The 21,025-nt window shown below is 28.1% G+C and overlaps 2 protein-coding genes across 3 annotated transcripts; one reads left to right on the forward strand and one right to left on the reverse strand.

Annotated features, from left to right (window-relative positions):
* Positions 1–1,766: 1,766 nt before the first annotated feature.
* On the reverse strand, positions 1,767–20,847 carry LOC103576388 (uncharacterized). Of its 2 annotated transcripts, none has more exons than XM_014444159.1 (5): positions 20,767–20,847; positions 4,461–4,888; positions 4,168–4,379; positions 2,445–2,689; positions 1,767–2,003 (listed from the first exon to the last, which is right to left on the reverse strand). In XM_014444159.1, exons 2-5 carry the CDS (start codon positions 4,885–4,887, stop codon positions 1,877–1,879), a joined length of 1,011 nt encoding a protein of 336 aa, XP_014299645.1. In that variant the 5' UTR covers position 4,888; positions 20,767–20,847; the 3' UTR covers positions 1,767–1,876. The 2 variants fall into 2 exon arrangements, with proteins under 2 accessions (XP_014299645.1, XP_014299644.1); XM_014444158.1 differs by lacking the exon at positions 20,767–20,847 and adding an exon at positions 12,802–12,939.
* On the forward strand, positions 15,027–18,034 carry LOC103576346 (uncharacterized). Its single transcript, XM_008556514.1, has 4 exons — positions 15,027–15,220; positions 16,007–16,265; positions 16,383–16,679; positions 17,636–18,034. The coding sequence occupies exons 2-4, from the start codon at positions 16,041–16,043 to the stop codon at positions 17,756–17,758; spliced, it is 645 nt and encodes a 214-aa protein (XP_008554736.1). The 5' UTR covers positions 15,027–15,220; positions 16,007–16,040; the 3' UTR covers positions 17,759–18,034.
* Positions 20,848–21,025: the final 178 nt, after the last annotated feature.

The raw sequence follows: 21,025 nt of genomic DNA on the forward strand, positions 1-21,025 counted from the left end.
TCTGTGTTTGAGTCCAAAGTCTTTGTTTTTCACTTTCCGCTAATTGAATAATTCAATGAAACATTTCTTCTTTAACCAGTTATTGGAACTTACCAGGAATTAGGGACTTCTAGACTTTATAAAAAAATAAATAAATAAATAAATAACTTGAGCCATCAACACAGAATTTTGTTTATTATGTTTCTTGGTCCTCTAAACATTTACAATTTATACAATAAATAGGCGCCACAACTGAGTATTATTAGTACAATTACAGTTACAATAATAATTATAATCATCAATGTTACAGTTAATTAGAACATCAATTGGTTATTAATCATCTGGTTTTAAATTACTGGCGTACAAGTTCAATCTACAGGTTACCAAAATTTTATTTTTCATAACAAAAATACTTTTCTCCATTCCTGACCTTCTACTTATTAATCTCCTCTATTCAGCAATATTACTATTATTATTTCCGTCTATACACATGCAGTACTGGTGTTCATTTTAAAATTGACATCAAGGTACGTTCAATGAATATCCAGTATTTTAGATTTTTATTCTCTTTTTTGTTTTGTTTTTTTTTTTTTTTATATAGTAGACATATACTTTCTTACATAAATATTTCTTATCAATTATTCATAAATGTTTCTTAATTCATTTAGCATCCGTTTCTAAAGTGCTTATATAATATAGGGTAGAGGTGCCATTTTTGGTCAATTTTGGACACTTGAAAAATTGTAATAAATTAATTCGTACAAGACACAAGATAATTTTTTGAATATCTTTAGATACTTTTGTCCCATTATTGAAATGGAAAATTTATTTTACTTTCATTAATTAAAATAAAGTATTAAATGTCCATAAATGGAACAGTGACCACTAATGGTACCTCTACCTTAAGTCGCACAATAGGTACAATTTTTTTTTTTTTTCAAGCCTTCAAATAGTCTACAGTTTTTACTTATTGGCTACTTTATTACGAGCACCTCTAATAAATATTCAGATTTAATATCGTCATTTCGACGGAATTTCTGTGCGCTTAGACCACGTTATTAATTAATTATTAATTAATAAATTTAATTTCACAATCAATTTCAAAGTTGGCTGGCATTTTTACCCTTAAAAAAAATTCTAAACCTTTTTTTTTTAAATCTTATCTACACAATCCCATTAATGAAAAAAATTACTAGAACCTTCTTATTGAAAAAATTATTTAAAAAAAAAAAAATAAAGAACCCAAATTTCAAAATTTGAATTTTTACCCTCAGCTATTTAATTTTGAAAAAAATATATTTATCTGCGTAAATAATTTCTTTTATAGAAACCAAAGTGTGCAAATGCATTGAAAAAAAAAATGTAAGTATTCCAAAAATTTAGTTTTCGTCTCGAAATCAGCTCAAGTTATCCGACTAATTATCCGATTAAATAATGAGTAGATTCTAAAGTCGGCATCAAAATACATGATATCAAATATATGACGAGTAAAACAGTGTATAAGATATATTCTATAGTAACACGTACATCTAATTGAAGGAAGTCTCTTTGAAGTAGATATTTATGCTAAATATCTAATCATAGTCGCTTACATTTGATTACTTTATCAATTAAGTCTACTCTTACTTTCAATTATAAACTATAAATACATAAATTCATAATTTTATTTTATTCGTTTCATATTTAAATATAAGTATTAATCATTAATCATTAGAATAGTAAATATATTTCTTTACTGGTTAATAGCTTGAGTAATAAATGAATTTAATATAAAAAAATAATCCGAACAAATAATAGCACCTGGTCCAGCCAGAGTACGTTAGAATGTGGTAGTAATTTATGTTTTATATCTTTACGTACTATAGGTATTGTAAATTTTCATATATAATATTTTTTCTTACATAATGCTACAGAATGCGACTCCGTTTTCAATAGCGGTCGTGATGACGGCTGTTTCCATACAAAATGCTCCGTCGTACATTTCGTTCATTCTTCGTTGCTGGACGCGACTTTCACTCGATGATCTGCAATTAATTTATTATAGACATTTTTTTTCATCCCCGCAAATTTTAATTCCGAGAAAATTAAAACTTTCAAATGATAATACAATACGCGCCTACACGGAAAAGTAAAAGAAAAAAATTTCTCTAGGATTTGTCTAGGATTTGTCTAGGATTCTCATCGAAATGATTTTTTCTAAGTTTTCTCTAGGATTTTTCAAGGATTTGTCTAGGATTTGTCTAGGATTTGTCTAGGATTTACATCGAAATGATTTTTTCTAAGTATTCTCTAGGATTTGTCTAGGATTTTTCAAGGATTAAGAGAAGTCTCTATTTATAGAGAAGAATTATTTATAAATAATAGATTTTTAGCTCTGCCTATTTTTGGCAAAGACTAAGTACTTTTTCAGTTATTTAAAACAATTAATTATTGATAATAGCATACTGTAAAAATAAAATCATTACCTAGGACTCATTGCACGTATTTTTTGTTGCTTAACATGTTTTTTCAGTGCATGTGTGCAAAATCCCATGTTTTCAGTATTATGCGAGTGAATGGTGCATGCTCTGCCTTGGCCTTGACGGATATAAGGGCTCGTCATGTTATTTGTCGAGGTTGAGTCTGACCACGGTGGCGGTGGGGTGTGAGATCGTTCATACATTTTGTAGTGCTGATACAGATATTCTCCATAAGATGGCGGCAATCCGTTCTATCGCAATTTCATTAGTCAATTACTTACTCCATTTTTTTGCAAAAAGTCATTTATTGCTTACTACTAATTAAAAAAAATAATAATAATAATTACAAAGTGACTAGAGCCTGCGCAAGAGACTCGATACATGGAAAATTACTTGCTACCGGAATAATTGAGTTAAATCGAGTGTAGCTAAATGAAGGAGCTGACACTTAGTCTCTACTATAGTAGACTCCAAGGAAACTCGAAGCTCTTATGTCTGATCAGTTACTTGCTACTTCTACTGTTACCTGAACTTTTGACAAGTTCTCCAACAAAATACTCGAGTACTTTTATTGATTATTTTTATTTTACAAATTTAATTAACTGAAGTTTGTTATTTTTTTTTTGTTTAACTAATTGACAATTAAATTTTGTTGGATCCAGAGCAACAAACTTTTACCCCGGGGTTATGCTTTATAGTTTTTAATCAATTTATTGAAACTAATTTTCGTGCTCGCTCTTGTTTCGGACGAGTTATTTATTTTACGAAATTGTCGCTTCCAGGAAATAAAAAAAATTAGTAACTTTTTGTAAAATCTTATGAGGAAATGGATTTTGGCGACATACCAAAACAGTAAATTGGCAAAGATTCAAGTTGTAAATAATAGATTATTATAAAGTTGATACTTTTTTGACTCATGTATAATTTAATAGAAAAATTGTCCATTTTGTTTGAAATTTTTTTCATATTTACGTCATACATTTGAAATTTTAATTTATTTATCGTATGAAAAAAAAAGATTTTTTTAAATTTTCGCGGGAATCGAATCTGAGTCTAAAATTTCATATTTTATTTCATAAATTTATTCATTAATATTATTCTTCATAATTTATATAAATATTGTCATAAATTTTACAAACAATGTGTCATAAAAAAATTAATTAATTATTTAAATTAAAAAAAAATCTGACCTGGATTCGAACTGTCAGTCTCTTATAAAATAATTTTTTTTTTCACAAAATATACTTTCACACATTTCAATACACTATTTATAAAAAAATCATACAAATAATCTATTCAAAATTTTTTTGACCCAAATTCACAGAATCTTGAATTAAAATGTATTCTATACATTTTAAAAATTATAATTTTTAATTTAATATTCACATGAAAAAAATTTGTATTTAAAAAATAATGACTTAAAAAAAAAAAAAAAAATTATGACCTGGTTTCGAACCAGAGCTATTCATCGCTAAATACAGAAAAGTTAATAAATACTGAAAGAAAAAGTAAGAATGTAATTAATGCTACAAAGAAAACAAAACTCAATAGCAGAACGAGCTTTTACTATTATTATTATTTCATTCATCGAAATTTCATTCTTGATATCAGATCACGAGGTAGTAAACAGAGTCGGTAGACACAATAAATAATAGGACAGTAAGTAAAGCAGAATAGATGGATCAGTTGATTGATAGATTGATAGATAGTGTGAGCATTGTATATTTACCTGAGAAGATTTATTGATAGCGACGTCGTAGGTGGGCGGCGGCGATGTCATCGAAGGAATCGAATATACCGGATGGGAGTAATTGGGAGCATTCTGATTAAGTAAATGGCTGTCGTGTATTGTGTTCATATTCTCACTGGTATTGGGTATTTCGGGGACTGTCTCGTAGGCATGTTCTGTCACTTCGCGTGACAGGCCACTTACAGGAGCATCTAATTCAATTTTAAGGTCAACATTAACAATTTATTACTAACTTTTCATTTATAAAATTTAATTTTATTTTATTTAATTACCAATGTAAGTGTAGTGAGACTCGACCCTATCGGCACTGCGAGTCCGACGGGAAGAATTGATTCTCCGGTCGGATTTGTTGAGATTTTTTTCGACCCTCTGATCTGTGGAAGAGGAACAGCCACAGTGAAGGGGCAGTTTCGAAGTTTGGCTGTCGTGACGTTTCTTAGAGCGGCTTTTAGACTTTTCTTTTGGCGCTGGGGTCGGGGATACCCGAATGCTTTTTAACAGTTGTTGAGCAATTTCGTAATCTCTCTCATATTCTGGTGATAAGACTTGATTACGCGTGTATTTTAATTCGTCTTCACTTGCTGCTTTAGTTGATGACACTCCTCTGCGCCAGGTTGAACTTCCATGGGATGTTGGTTCATTTGATGATTTTTCAACTGGGACTCCAGAGTCACGATGTTGGATAGTATCGTTTGGCATTCTGTGGAAATTTTTTTTTTTTGTAATGATTATTGAAGTTCTAGATTAGTTTTTAATTCCTTTATGTAATCAAGATAAGACACCTAGTCCCCGGTGACCTTAGAAATTAGCCCTCTAAAAATTTTGTTCTTTTTGTGACGTATAAGCAGTTTAATAATAAATTCTATGGAATCAATTCTAAAAGCTGTGCGTACCTCTTGCCGTAAGATGGAAGGTCAGGAAAACAAGTTCAACTTTAAAGGTGTCGGTCAGTTGGGGATTGAAATCAAAATTATTGTTCATTAAGATCGAAATAATTTAATTCATTTATTGCCGTAAGATGGAAGACGAGGAAAAGAAGTTCAGTTCTAGAAGTAGTTCGGTAGGGTTTTAAAATCAGAATTATCGTTCATTATTATGATATTGCTGGCAAATAAAAATTTATTTATTGCCGTAAGATGGAAGACGCGACAAAGAAGTTCAACTTTAGAGGTGTAGTTCAGTTGATGGTTTCAAATCAGAATTATCGTTCATTATTATGATATTGCTGGCGAATACAAAATTATTTATTGCTGTAAGATGGAAGGCACAACAAAGAAGTTCAACTTTAGAGGTGTAGTTCAGTTGGGGGTTGAAATAAAAATTATTGTTCATTATTATGATATTGCTAGCAAATAAAAATTTATTTAATGCCGTAAGATGGAGGGCAAAAAAGAAGTTCAACTTGAGGTTTTAAAATTAAAATTACGGTTTAATATTATGATACTATTACAAGATAATAAAATTTATTTATTGCTGTAAGATGGATGCCAATAGAAGTTCATTATTCGAAAAAAATGAAGTTCATCATAATTTTAATAGCTAATTATAATAATTTATGAAATTTTTCAAATTGGTGTAGAAATAACCATTAATTATTAACTCACGTGGCAGCAAAAAAACGAAAAACAAAAAAGGGTTTTATTTAAAATTACATATTTTGACATTTCAGTAACATTAATGTCAAGCAAAAAAAAAGTAACATATGTTTTTATGATGCTAATTAAACGTTTTCAAACTCATCCGTTAATGTCAACGCTTTTGAATAAATTAACAAAAAAATTAGAGCATATGTACTTAAAAATAATAATAATAATAATTCAACTGCTTTATTAATTAAGTAACCTTTTCAAAAAGGTGACAATAAAAATAATAATAATTAAAAAATTTTAGCAAATGAACTTGGACTATTAAATGAAATAAAGAGTAATGAGATCCCTAATGAATAAATTCTCGAGTCCGATAATTGATTGAATAAAAATAAAGAAGAAGGATTGGGATTTAGATTGAGATTGAGATTGAGGAGGAAGAATTCGCAAGGGACTTTATCGGGATATAAATCTGATCCGATAGACTGATAAAATGAAACCGATAAGACCTTTGCGGATATAGGTCGTGAAAACAGGTCGTAGACCGCTGAAAGCAGGTCATTCCGGGGAAAAGTAGGTCGTCAACCGATATACGCGTTTATTATGACACGGTGCATCGCCCTGCCTGGGAAACTAGGGCATTTCCTTCTTCCTACTCCATCCTCTATACAGTTATTACCCCCGAGTTATTTTATGTAGGTCATATTTAAATTATGTCACAATAATACACTTTCGCATTAATATATACATCGAAAAACAACCAAACAAACAAACTTTTCTTGTTAAATTTTATATAACGTAAGAACACTATTTCATTGCTGAGCTTTAAAAGCTTTTAAGATTATAAATTAAGATACTTTCTGTAATTACGATTAAATTTAAGTTTTTAAATTAATTCCAGTGAAAATTATAATAACGAAAATTTAAGCGAAGCAATTTATTACTTTTTTTTTATGGCTGATCTTTAAGACAATATATAAGATGACTAGACGTTTAGGGTGGTTGTGAAAAAAGAGAATTTAATTCTCAACATTTTTTAGTCATCGTAAAAAATTGCTTAGGGTTAAGTATTAAAAGGTTGCGGCGCTTAGAGGGATTTTGATGTATTTGGAAGTATATATAATTATGTTTCTGAGACTTAAAATCGCTGTATCTTTTTAAATATTGGTCGTATGATAATTTTTAAAGAGACCAAAATTGTTGGAAATTTAATTTCCTATAAGTTTTGTAATAACAAAAAATTTTATAGAATCAACTGTTCAAAAGTTATAGCAGTTCGAAATATTTGGAAATTTTTGGAAATATATATATAATTATACTTTAAGACTTAAAATCGATATATCTTTTTAAATATTGATCGTATGATAATTTTTATAGAGACCAAAGTTGTTGAAAATTCAATTTCCTATAAGTTTTGTAATGACAAAAAATTCTATAGAATCAACTGTTCAAAAGTTATAGCAGTTCGAAATATTTGGAAATATATATATAATTATACTTTAAGACTTAAAATTGATATATCTTTTTAAATATCGATTGTATAATAATTTTTATAGAGACCAAAGTTGTTGGAAATTCAATTTCCTATAAGTTTTGTAATAACAATAAATTTTATAGAATCAACTGTTCAAAAGTTATAGCAGTTCGAAATATTTGGAAATTTTTGGAAATATATATATAATTATACTTTAAGACTTAAAATCGATATATCTTTTTAAATATTGATCGTATGATAATTTTTATGGAGACCAAAGTTGTTGAAAATTCAATTTCCTATAAGTTTTGTAATAACAAAGAATTTTATAGAATCAACTGTTCAAAAGTTATAGCAGTTCGAAATATTTGGAAATTTTTGGAAATATATATATAATTATACTTTAAGACTTAAAATCGATATATCTTTTTAAATATTGATCGTATGATAATTTTTATAGAGACCAAAGTTGTTGAAAATTCAATTTCCTATAAGTTTGGAATAACAAAAAATTTTATAGAATCAACTGTTCAAAAGTTATAGCAGTTCGAAATATTTGGAAATATATATATAATTATACTTTAAGACTTAAAATTGATATATCTTTTTAAATATCGATTGTATAATAATTTTTATAGAGACCAAAGTTGTTGGAAATTCAATTTCCTATAAATTTTGTAATGACAAAAAATTCCATAAAACCAATCGTTCAAAAGTTATAGCAGCTCAAAAAATTTGGAACTTTTTCCGAATATGTTCATTATTTTTTTTCAGCTTAAACCTACTATAGCTTCAAAAATAATGATCTAAGAATATTTATCTGGTGTAATAAAAATCTAGGGAATAAAATTCCTTTTTAAAAAATTTAAAATATAGACCGAAGCGTATTAAAGATACATCAGCTCAATAAGATCCTCGGGGCGATAAAAAAATATAATCAGAATTAGGAATAAAATCCCGCGGGTGAACCAGCTAAATCAGAGAGCACAAAACCAGGTCAGACTCGGGTCACTGAGCCTCTACACAGGCATCAGCTCACTCTTGCCACCAACACATCCACTGAATCCATTTCGCCCATTCTTATTCATCCACCGGTTCCATCATCGCTCTTTCGCCATTTCAATTCTCAATGTATATTAATTCCTGTATTGTTCGTGTATTTTTGGCTTCATTTATTCCCCCAATCCTTTTTTATCCTCCCCCTCCCCCTCTTCGCCGTTATCTCTATTATTATTTATTGTTAACCTCCAAAAAAAATTTAAACCCTCATTTATTACCAAAAACGTCCGAAAAATTGCCAACCCTATTTATTTTAAACGCGCGCCTTTTAAAAAATCTCATCAATCTTTTTTTTTCCTAGCGGAGGATCATTTCAAAGGGTTTGAATTGATAGTAAGTGTCGGAAAAAAAATAAAAAAATTTTTTTCATAAAAAAAAAATTCAATGTTTTGCACGCGTGGTGGTTGATATTACAGACGTTTCGCTTGTATACGCTTTTTAATTTTCTCTTTTGGTCTATACGAGACCTTATAAACTACTACTATACTGTAATGCACTTCTCCAAAGTCTACGTACATATTTATTTTTTTTTTTTAAGTATGTACTTTTCTTGTACCAGACATTTTTTTATGTACACAGATTTTTTTTTTTTTTTTTTGGTAACTATATTGTAGACATGAAATGACTATGCACTTTAGTTGAATGAGCTTTCAGGGATACGAGTTTTTGTTTTTTTGCTTACGCGTTCTACTACTGTTCAATCCATAGTTTTTAATAATATTATACTCGGGTATATGGAGTTTTGTAATTTGAATACTCGTAAATTTTTATGTCGGATTATATACTTTACAGATGGTAGAAACACAAGGGTAATAAAATATTAAATGAAAAATATATTGCTGCGTACAAAGTGTCTGTGGTTTTCGCTCGACGTATTTTCCGAGAGAAATTTATTTATGAGTCGGTTTCATTAACATTATTTTAGATAATAATTTAATTGAATTTTTAATTTAGGAAATAATTTTTACTGAAGATTGAATAATTATGAGATAAGTTAACGTTCAAGGAGGTCATTAAAAAAGGAATTGAATTTTATATGACTAGAGACTGTGAAAATTATTCTGGAATCAATACTCTATAGAATTTAGCTCTTTAAAGTCGTAGAAACGGCTTATATATTTTCCAAAAAATTTCCAAATTTTTAAAACTGCTGTATCTACTGAACTATTGGTCCTAGAGTATTTTTTATAAGGACCAAAATTGTTGGAAATTCAATTTCTCACAACTTCAGTCTCTTTATAAAATGTCCTAAGACTAGTATTTCAGAAGATATAGCCATTAAAAGTGGTATAACGTAAGTACTGATTTTTCCAAAAATTTCCAAAAGTTTTAAAACGCTCTAATGTTCACAAATTTGAACTTAAGCTCATATTCCACGAGTAGCCCTATAGGAAATTAAATTTCCTACAACTTTGGTCCTCATAAAAAATATCCTAAAACCAATAGTTCATAAGATATAGTAATTTTGATTCCCAGAAAAAATAATTAATTATTTTTCCAAAAATTACCAAAATCTTTAGAGGGCTATAACTCCAAAACGATTGATCTCACGAAAATTTCCAATCAGACAAAAATTGTAGAGCATAAAATTTCCTTTCTAATTACCACCCTATTAAACTTATAAAAATAATTATTTCCACAGAAAAAAGATTTTTTTTTTCATTCGCTATAATAATAATGACACTATTATCACTACTAGAGTAATAATTATAATAATATCATTACTTAACTCTTTTATTAAAGTCAAAGGAAAAAGGATAAAGCGAAAAGTAAGTTTGAAAGAACTAGTGGCAAGATAATTAAAAGAGAAACCTTTTTGTAATTTATATTTTTTTTCTTTTATTTTTCACTCAGCAGTTGCAGCAATAGCAGTGCCAGCAGTATCGTGTGACTACGTTCTAACAGAGCACGTTAATTAAAATGTCACATCTCTTTGGAACGAGTATTGGACAGATGTGGCAGCTTTAATCATCTCTTCCATTTCAATTAATTTGAATTATACATAAACTTTGGTCCAGAAAAAAAATAAAAAGTTTAAATAGACATAAAAGAAAAAAAATATATTTTACTCAATTATTATTAAATAAAGTTTAGAACGTGTTTTTGGGTGCATCTCTAGATTTTAGGTTGCGTCATCATGAACTTTCATCTGCTAATGAACTTGCCAATTCAGGTCAACCCAAGTTTCGTACAAGATTATTGAATGTGCAAATTAATACACGTATACATTAATTAAATCATGTTACATATACGAGTGTGGGTAAGAGTAAGTGTGTGAGTATACGTGTAATAGGTGCATTAATTTAACATAAAATGTTTGTATTATCGTCAACGAATAATAATAAATATATTTAAATTAAATTATGGGGTTTTAAATTTCAAATTTACTACTTTCGTTTATTTGTTCTGTTCGTTAATACCCGCAGTATTATTATTTGTTTTCATAAAATATAATGCTTGCTGTTTTTAATTTGATTGGATAAATAATTATTAATTATCATTATTATTATAGACTTTTTATTGTTTGTATTTCACAGACTGTGTTCGTGGAGTAAATAATTATACAGAGAAATTTCAATAATTATAAAATTTAATTTTTTTTAATTGTGCAGCGATTTATATTTCAACTTTCAATTTTTCATTATTTGCCAGCGCTTAAAATGACTATATCTCTGAAATTATTGATCTTAGGGATTTTTTGTAAGGAAAAAATCTGTAGGAAATTTAATTTCCAATAATTTTATTTCTTACAAAATTTGTCGTAAAGTTAATACTTTAAAAGTTACAGCCATTTAAACAATTTGGAAATTTTTGGAAAATTCATAACTATATATGATTTTGTTTTGTCTCAAAATGACTATATCTTTTAAAATATTGCTTTTAGGAAAATTTTTATAAAGACCAAAGTTGTAGGAAATTGAATTTCCTAAAATTTTTGTCTGATAAAAAAAGTCCGTAGAATCAATTGTTTAGAAGTTACAGCCGATTTGAAAATTTTTGAATTTTTGGAAAAATCAAATGTTTTTTCTTAGTCTTAAAATAGTCATATCTTTGAAAATATCAATTCTATGGAATTTATATATAAGCCCAAAATTACAGACAACAAAATTGCCTTTTTATTGGCATTTTTAATTATCTAATTATTTTGAACCAAAATCAAGATATCGAACTTCTCTTTCAAAAATATACTATTTCGCGGTTTTTAATTAAAAAAAGATTAATTATCCAATAAGCAATAAATGTAAAAAATATTTCAACTGAAAAAAATGTTATCTTTTCATTCATTTATACAGTACACTTTTTATTACTCGGTTATTGTATTTTTTATTACTTTGAGAATTGAATACATGACCCGAGAGACTGCAGATATGAATTGCGAGAATAATAAAAAACTGGGAGCAAAAAGAGTTAAAGGGGGTTGGAAGAAGGGGTCGGGGAGGGGGCAGAATACAGGAAAAAAAAAAAAGTTTACTCGAAAGAACTACTTATCTAGATGGAGAGAAAATCAATCGACCAATAAATGGCGAAACTATTTGATAAAGTTATTGATTCAGCTACTGGGAGAGTGGCCAAGTCACGTTTCATACCCAGCAATGCACTCGTCTGCTTCCGACTTCAAATCTGCATCCCTTATTTTTTAAATAAATTATTATTTTGTTTTGCTACTCCATTAGCGCGAGTAATTTTATTTAAATTCCCATTACCCAGCAATCGATTATCACGAACCTTCTACCAATTTATTCTGTTTATAATTATAATTACATTTAATTGTCCATTGTTTTCACTTATTTATTTTTATTGTACCGAGGCAATACGTGTAATTACTTTTATCAATAAGAGTACAATGCCTTTAAACTACTCGCTTATTTTATCTCAATGAAAATACTACGTAGTAAATATTTACCGTCGATTAAATACTTAGATAAATTTTTTTTTTTTTTTTAATTAAAAAAAATTAACAATTAAAATTTTTAGCTTCATTAAAAAAAATAATTAAATTTTCAAATTTTATTTTTTCCAAAAAATAAAAAAAATAAAATTTTTTTTTTATGGAAATTGACTTAATTATTTTCAAATTTGAATTACCACTCAATTATTTTAAAAAATTCAATTATTTTAAAATTATTATCATAGCCAGTAATTAAAAAAAAAAATGCCAATAATAAAAAAAATTAAAAAATGATTTTTTTTTTTTCAAAAAAATAAAATCAAAATTGTCATACAATTATTTATAAAAATTCAATTATTTAAAAATAAAAATCAGCCAGTAATTAAAAAAAAATTTTCCAGTAATCAAAAAAATTACAAAATGAATTTTTTTGGTTTTTTTTTTTTTCAAAAAAGTAAAATCAAAACTGTCATACAATTATTTATAAAAATTCAATTATTTAAAAATACCAACAATGGGCAGCAAAAAAAAAAGCCAAATTTTGGAAAAAAAAAAATTAAATATTAGAAAAATTTAAAAAGTTTGAAACATAATAAAAATTTTACCTCGAAATAGTTGAGTTGAAAAACGAGTACTAGAGTTTAACATCGAAGGTAAAGACCCTTGAGGTAAATAAACGATGAGTTATTATCTCTTGGTGTGCGTCTTATATCTAGAGACAAAAATAGGGGATGTTGCCCGCAGAGTTGGCTGAGGATGACTGGAGCTGCACGTGAGCTCACCCGCTACGTGTTCCATTCGTATTTGGATGTGTGCGCGGCACCGGGTGCCCACCCGCCGCACACATTCTCCCTAGTAGTCACTGGGCAAGCTTTAATGCTGTGTTTCAGTCCCTTCTCTCCCTTTATCGTCTCCCTTGCTCTGAGAGCTTAAAAAGTGTTGTGGGTGGTTTGCCTCGCTTCCTCGCTTCCTCACTACCAACTACTGTTCCATCATCCTTTCGAATCGATTTGCTGATAGTGGCAAGCGGCGCGCGCGTCGCTACGTTTTTTTACTCCAATTACTTTTTTTAATATTTAATCTCCTTTTACATTTTTTTCGATGATAGAAACTCCTCTCATCTTATCATTTGATCAAATAAACATTTTTTTTTTTAATCATCTGAGATTACAAGAGCTAAATTTTTTAATTTTTACGCCGCGGACTGACGAACAGACAGACGGAGTAATTTTTAGCGGAATTCCGTGAGAGCTCAAACTTGGGGGCTTTCAATGGTTGTTCTGCAATGCTTTGTAGGGTGTGTTACATACGTACATGTGTGGGGATAAAGTATGGAGCTAGCTAGGTTTCTCGTTAACTCTCAAAAGCACAATAGAGGACTAGAGTACTGAGGAGTTGTGAGAAAGTTTAAGCTACAGTCAAAAGTCAATTCATGGAGTTGTTACTGCAGCCAACCCCTTTCCTGTTTAGTACTTCCGTTTTCACATGACAGACATTTGTAACCATAAAATTATCAACTCATATATTTTACTTATATATATATATATATATATATATATATATATATATATATATATATAGGAAGACTGGGGATGGCAACTAAAATTTTTTGTGATTTTAAATATAGGCGGTAATTTTATTTTTAATTGGGTGAATTTTTAATGAAAATTCAAATTTTTAGGAAAAAATAAAAATTTCTATTGTGGGGGTGCATTTTTTTTTTAATTTTGGTAAAAAAGAAAATATTTTTTTATTGTAATAAAAAAAAATCTGAGGTAAAAATTGTCAGTTCGATTTTGAGATCGCGCGATCTGGTTTTTGACATCAATTTCTTTATTTTTTGTAATTAATGATTTATATAAATTATTTTTAAATTGGCAATGGGGTGAACTTTTTTTTTTGGAAAATAATTTCGATACGATCTGGATTTGATTCCTGATAAGATCTAGGTAGATCTAATTCTTCTTATTCAGATCTACGCAGACTCTCAGCCAAAAAAAAAAAAATATATCAAATTTAATTATTCAAATTTTGATTTCGAACAAATTTCGAAATTTTGCAAAAAAACAAATTTGAAATCTAAAATCTAGATTAATGCAGATCTGAAATTCAAAAAAAGTTTCCATCGATCTATATAGATCTAGATCAATTTTCTAAAAAAAATTCCCAAAATTTCTCATGGTTCACAATTTCGATTTCGAACAAATTTCAAAATTTCGCAAAAAAAAAAAAGTTGAGATCTAAAATCTAGATCAATGCAGATCTAAAATTCAAAAAAAATGTTCATCGATCTATATAGATCTAGATCAATTAATCCTGACGAAATTCCAAAATTTCTCATTTTCAAAATTTCGATTTTCATTTCTTAACTTTTTTTTTCCTATTTTCGATCTAAAGAAATAAATTAAAAATTTATTTAATAAAAAATTGTCCAATAAAAATTAAAAACAAAACTCATAATTAAATACCACATTCCCTATCAATAACAAAATTTACTAATTTCAAAAGTTTGATAAATATAAAAAATTTATTAGATTGATTAAAGATAAACTTAATAAATAATTTATAAATTTCCAAGAAGATAAAGGAAGTAATAAAATATGTCGCAAACTAATTACACTCCGCTGCTTCCTATTTGTTATCATTATTATCATTATTGTTGTTAGTGTTTGTATCTGAGCATGTTCGCGCCCGAGTAGCAAGAGTTCGATTATTCAGCCAACCACCCAGGGGATGGTAATCCACCCCTGAGTTGATGCCGCTCGCCGTGTGGTGTCGTCCTGTCCAGTATGGCCACCAACTAGTGATAGGTACAGATACTGCGCCTTCACGTTCCGGCTTTTTATTGTAAACTAAAGCTCGTGTTTGTTCTAGTTTTGACTCTTACTCTCACCCCGACTATTTTACTCCGTAATTAGCAAGTCTCTAGCAAGTGATCGTTTTACAAAAAATTCATAAAATAATATTTGCTCCATTCATTGACGAGATAGTTTATATATTTAATTTAAACTTCTGACGAGTTTGGTGAGTATTTATTTTGTTGAAATAAAATAAACTTGTAAATACGAGAAAAGTCTGCGCAGTGATACGATCAATAAATTATTAGACCAGTCTACTTTTCAAATAAATAAATAAAATATTTATGGGACATCCCAACATTTATTTTTATTTAAATATCAGACCGTGTAATTTCGATTTTCTACATCTTTTTTTTTTATTTTTTATTTTTGCTGCTGTTTACTTCGTTTTGTGTAAATACGAATTTTTTTTGGCTTCATTTAAATTTCAGTATTGCGTTGGAAAATAAAATTAATGATGACGTTTTTTGTGGGTTAAATTTCGTGTAAAAAAAAATTATTTTTTTGTTCTTCGGCTGGGCATGAAGACCAAAAAATTTTGACATTTATGTTTTGGAGTTTAAATAAGAATAGCAGCTAAACTATTGCATATATGGCAAAAATATAAGAATACAAATTTTTAGGAAATTTAATTTTCTATAAAATTGATCCTATTAATTTTCGTCGTATCTGTGATATTTTCGGCTCAATTTTAAATGGAAAGTAAAAAAATATTTTTTTTTCTAAAATTCAAAGAACTGAGAAACTCGATGTTTTGAACTCAAATTCTGGATAAACTACTGAGTTTATTAAAAAAACACACATGAGCTTTTTTGTAGCAAATTAAATTTCCTGTAAAAACAGTCTCTATAAACTTTTGCGTAAACTCAATAGTTTACAAGTTATTTTAATTTAAACGAATTAAAATTTTTTTCTCATAGTATTTAAAAATTCGGTTTTTTTTTTTTTACAGTAAGTACTAATATAATTAAATAAGCTGCTGAGTAATGGCGCCATTTAAATTGCGATTCGCAAAAATGGGCAAGTCCCGCAGCAAAGGAAGTCGAAGTGACAGCAGCGAGTACGAGGATGTGGCATCGAGTCTAGATTTCGGGGGTATGAGCACTCCTGGGACACCTGGTACAGAGTTCAATGTAATTGCGCTGCCCAAAGACCCACAGAGTACGATGACCAACTCACCCCCACCTTCTTACGAACATGTATTGCAAGAGGTAATAAAATTTTTGAATAAATTATCGGTATCTCCAAGGTCTGGGATCCAGGACTTGGGGTTCAGGGTCTAGTTCTGGGTCTGGGTTCTAGGGTCTAAATATAAATTAAAATTGCAGACGCAATTGAGACGCACGCCAAGTGAAGTTGATGAGGGCGAGGAAGAGTTCGCTGAAGCTGAAAATGATAATAATTATACGGACGAAAGTGTTGTACTGAGCAGCAAGGGCAGAATGTTGACATCCGGGGTCAGCAGAGTGAGCGGCGAAAGCGAGGCCAGTTTGGTGGGCAATCAAATAATCGTAAAGGGCCCGGAGATATTTCACAAGTCCAGCAAAGAACTTTATCGCGCTATTGCGAAGCAGTGTGGCATCTCTTGCAAAATGAGCGATCAATGCCGCTGTTTAGATTGTCAGGTAACTTTTTATTGGATTCGTTATTTTTAGCTCGATAATTAGCTTCTAATCAGCTATAAAGATTGTTGTTATTTTTTTAATTGATAATCAATTTATGATTAAAAATCACAGGCTGGAAAAAAAATATTTCTTTGAGTTTCTTCTACTCACTTGAGTAGTGGTTATACAGGTTAAAGTGAACGTTTGAGATGGTTATTGGAAAGGAAATTGGATTTTCTACAACTATGGTTTCATTAAAAACACTATACAATCAATATTTCGAAAGATATAGCTACCAGTGGCCTTGAAATAATTAGCTTACATAATTTCCTTTTCCAAATTTTTTTACGCGCCATAACTTCAAAAGTATTGATCCTACGCAATTTTTTATAGGAACAAAAATTGTAGGAAATTAAATTTCCTACAACTTTGATTCTCATAAAAATTTCCCTACAACCAGTATTTTTGAAGATACAGCTATTTAAATTTTTTGAAACTACATTTAATAATTTTTTCAAGATTCAAAAGTTTTAAAGTGCGCTAACTTCAAAACAATCGATCTTACGTACTTTTTTAATTAAACATAAATTATAGGAAATTAAATTTGCCACAACTTTGGTCCTGATAAAAAATGTCCTAGAATCATTATTTTCCAACATACAGTCATTTAAAATTTTTGGAAACTATAATTAATTATTCTTTCACAAATTCAAAATCTTTAGATCGCTCTCTCTTTAAAACAATTGATCCTACGAAATTTTTCACTGAGACAAAAGTTGTAGGAAATCGAATTTCCATTCCAATGGACCCCTCAAAAGTCATTTTATATTAATATTGTAAAATATAAGCAGTGAGTCCAAAGCAATCAATTTTTTTCATTAATTTTAATTATTAATTTTATTACTTTACTAATTATTAATGTATCAAGCCGGTAATAATTGAAATAATTAAATAATGAAATTTTTACCAAAATATAGAGTCATTACTTCGATTGCGAGTACGATAAAGATGAACAAGAAAAGACTGACGGCGGGTTGGGTGCCGGTACTCCGATGTTCATCGCCGAAGTAATGCACGGAACAGCATGCATTCTTCTTTAAGTAATCAATACAACTATAATTATAATTAATTACTGCATTAAATATTTGAATATTCGATCGGAAAAACGACTGAGGGTTCGAGTATTTTTATACTCGGCAGAACCAATGGGATAAGCAGATTAAGTTTATTAAGTGAAATATCAGGCTGTAATATTTTAGAGGCATAGATATTATTATTAATTAATTGATTAATTAATAATTACTAAACATATAAATATATATATTCTTACCTTAATTAGCTTAGTTCATTTAACATTCGAATGTTTACTTTCAAGCTTCCGAAATTTCGGCCACGGAAAATTCTACATTTTTTTTAAAAATAATTTTTTTAATTGAAATTTTTTGCGGCCAAATGAAAGCGTGAAAATTAATTAATTAATTACTCAATTAAAGTAATATATTTAATTAAAAGTATATTTAAATTTTATATTATCCAATTATTTATTGGCTTTTTAAATTAATTGTCAATGAGACTGATTCAAGTACATATATATATATATATATATATTTTTTTTATTTGTAAATTATATGATTAATTTTATTTTTATTTAGGGAAAGTCGGAAAAATTGGGGTATTTACAAAATTAAAATTTTTTTTATTTTGATTAAAAAATAATTTTTTATTAATTTTTAATGTCTGAAAATTTTTTCAAAATTTCGATTAAATTTTATTTGAAAAATTTTTACTAAATTTTGAATTAAAAATTTCTTGAAATTTTCCTTCGATAATTTTGAATTTTCGAAATTTATTAAAATCTACAATTTTTGAAAAATTTTTTTTTTATAAAATTTTGAAATCGTAAAAATCAAAATTATGTTTTTTTTAAGTTTTCAAAATTTTTTCAAAAAATTTATATCAAAGTATAGAGAAAAAAAAAATAAAATTAAAGTTTTTTCGTAATATCCCATTTCGCACCACCCCCACTAATTATAAATTTATATATAATAATATCATTACTATTATTATTGTAATTTAATAATCATAACAATATTGAAAGTTAATATTGATATTGCAAGCCGGAATTGTAACGAATGATTGATAACATAATTTGAAAATTTAAAAATTTAAAAAAGAGCGGGAAAAAAAATGAAAATAACAAAGCAATTAAATAATTATCCTTAACTCACTAGCACGCGTAAAAAATGAAACATTACTGAAATTAGCGTACCTGCCTATCGTAATATTTAATATATTTAATATTTAATAGTAATAATAATAAAAATATAAATAAATATATAAAATAAAAATCACAATGATCCTTACGCACAACTTATACCTGATTTTTATACCTACTGACAAGGTAATATGCATAAATGTATATAAGACTTTGATAAATTTATCATAAATATAGAAAATTATAAAATATATGATGCCAATTATGGCCAATTTAATTTACATAAGTCAACTTTTGTTACTCTTTTAATTATGACGTCAATTATTAATTGAATTTTTTTCAATTATTTAAAAAAAAAATTTATTTTCAGTAAAATAATTTTTTGAATTTAAATTGGTTACAAAAAAAAAATAAAATTATAATTTTCAAAAAATCTAAAATTAGTCAATATTCAAAATTTGCAACCGCGCATGCGCGGAATAATTTTTTGTCTATTTAAAATTTTAAAATTTATTTTTAAATTATCGCAACTGGTCAATTTAAAATAAAATCAAAAAAATGATCAATTATTTTCTACTAAAATAAATATAAAAAAATATATGAAATATATATAAAACACCATAATTTTATTCCCATGTACGGAAAAAATTTTTTGTATAAATGTTCGACTCAAACTCGCCCTTTCCATACCATGAATTTTTTTTTTTTTTAATTATTAATTGTAATCAGTAATCAATATGATTAATGTTTGTATTAAGATAATATATAATAGTAATTTTAAAAAATAAAATCTGAATGTGAGGGTAATGACTGGAGGTTGAAATTATTTTTGCAGCTCAGGAAAAGAAAGTAATTAGATAAGAGTTTTAAAAAATGATGATCAAAAATTACATATATTGATTTACGATTGTGATTAATGGGTGTTTGATATTTATGTGCATGACCAGCACTTGACTAAAATAAACATTTCCCAGTATTGTATTGATAGATAGAAATTTAACAAATATATATGGGAAAGAGAATAACATCCGAGGAATTGTTGTAATATTTATGTATTTTGATTAATGGGTATTAATAAAGTGGCCTAAGTGACTGCATTAATTATTTATTCATTTTATATCTTCTAGTTTCATAAATCCTGATATGAAAATTAAATTTCAACCCGAAGGATCCACAGGTAAGAATTCAAATTTTCGCGCCTTTTAATAAATTAATTACTTTACAGGTCCCAATTTTTATGATTAGGGCAAAATGGTCATAAGGAAAAATTCAATGAAAAATTTTTGAAAATTATTAAGAGAATCGCCTTTTTATTTTTTTTTTATCCTTCTGTTATTGAATAAAAACATTTTTACCATCAGCGGTTGATTCTGTCAGAAAACGACCACAGCGCTATAGGACCGCGAAATTTAAAAATTTGAAATTTAATTCAGTAGCTGGTAGAAGTGAAAATGGGATAAAATGCGGATTTTAGCCACAGAATCTTAGAAAAAAATATGAAAATATAAATTTTTAGGACAACAACTGCTCAGGCATGTTCAGGGAAGTCACCGGAAGTCTTAACAAGAGAGCTATTGGCCTCGAAATTTAAAAAAATTTCTATTAATAGCAGCAATAGCTTATAATAATAAAAACTAAATTAATATATTTTTCTTCTCAATAATAGCCACCGATAAAAATCCCATTTCAATCGATGACAATATGCAAAATAAATTGCTGACTCTTAATCGCCTTTTTTATTATCCCTCCTTCTCTGTTTACACTAGCGCTATCAATCGAATATCGTATATCGCATCCTTCTATCCGCGGTCACGTGTAACCGACGTGAGCGTCTCTTATATTAGCTGTTGTGCAAATCTCCATACTTTTATATACATATATATATTCACATACACAAATACTGCATTCTTAACTCTGATTTCTTCTTATTCTTTCCTCTACTCTCAAGTTCTCCCACTCCAGATTAGTTACGCGACACACGACATTGCCATTTGCCATTCACATAATATGACACTGTTACACTAGTAAATTTACACTCACATGCTTATTCTTTGTCCTCGAGTAGAGTTTACTTTTATACATAACACTATACTAGTATAGTATACTTATATGTATTTAAATATATCATATCATATGTATAATAATGCTTAAG

This window comes from Microplitis demolitor, chromosome 4 (assembly GCF_026212275.2).
Source record: "Microplitis demolitor isolate Queensland-Clemson2020A chromosome 4, iyMicDemo2.1a, whole genome shotgun sequence".
NCBI lineage: Eukaryota > Metazoa > Arthropoda > Insecta > Hymenoptera > Braconidae > Microplitis > Microplitis demolitor.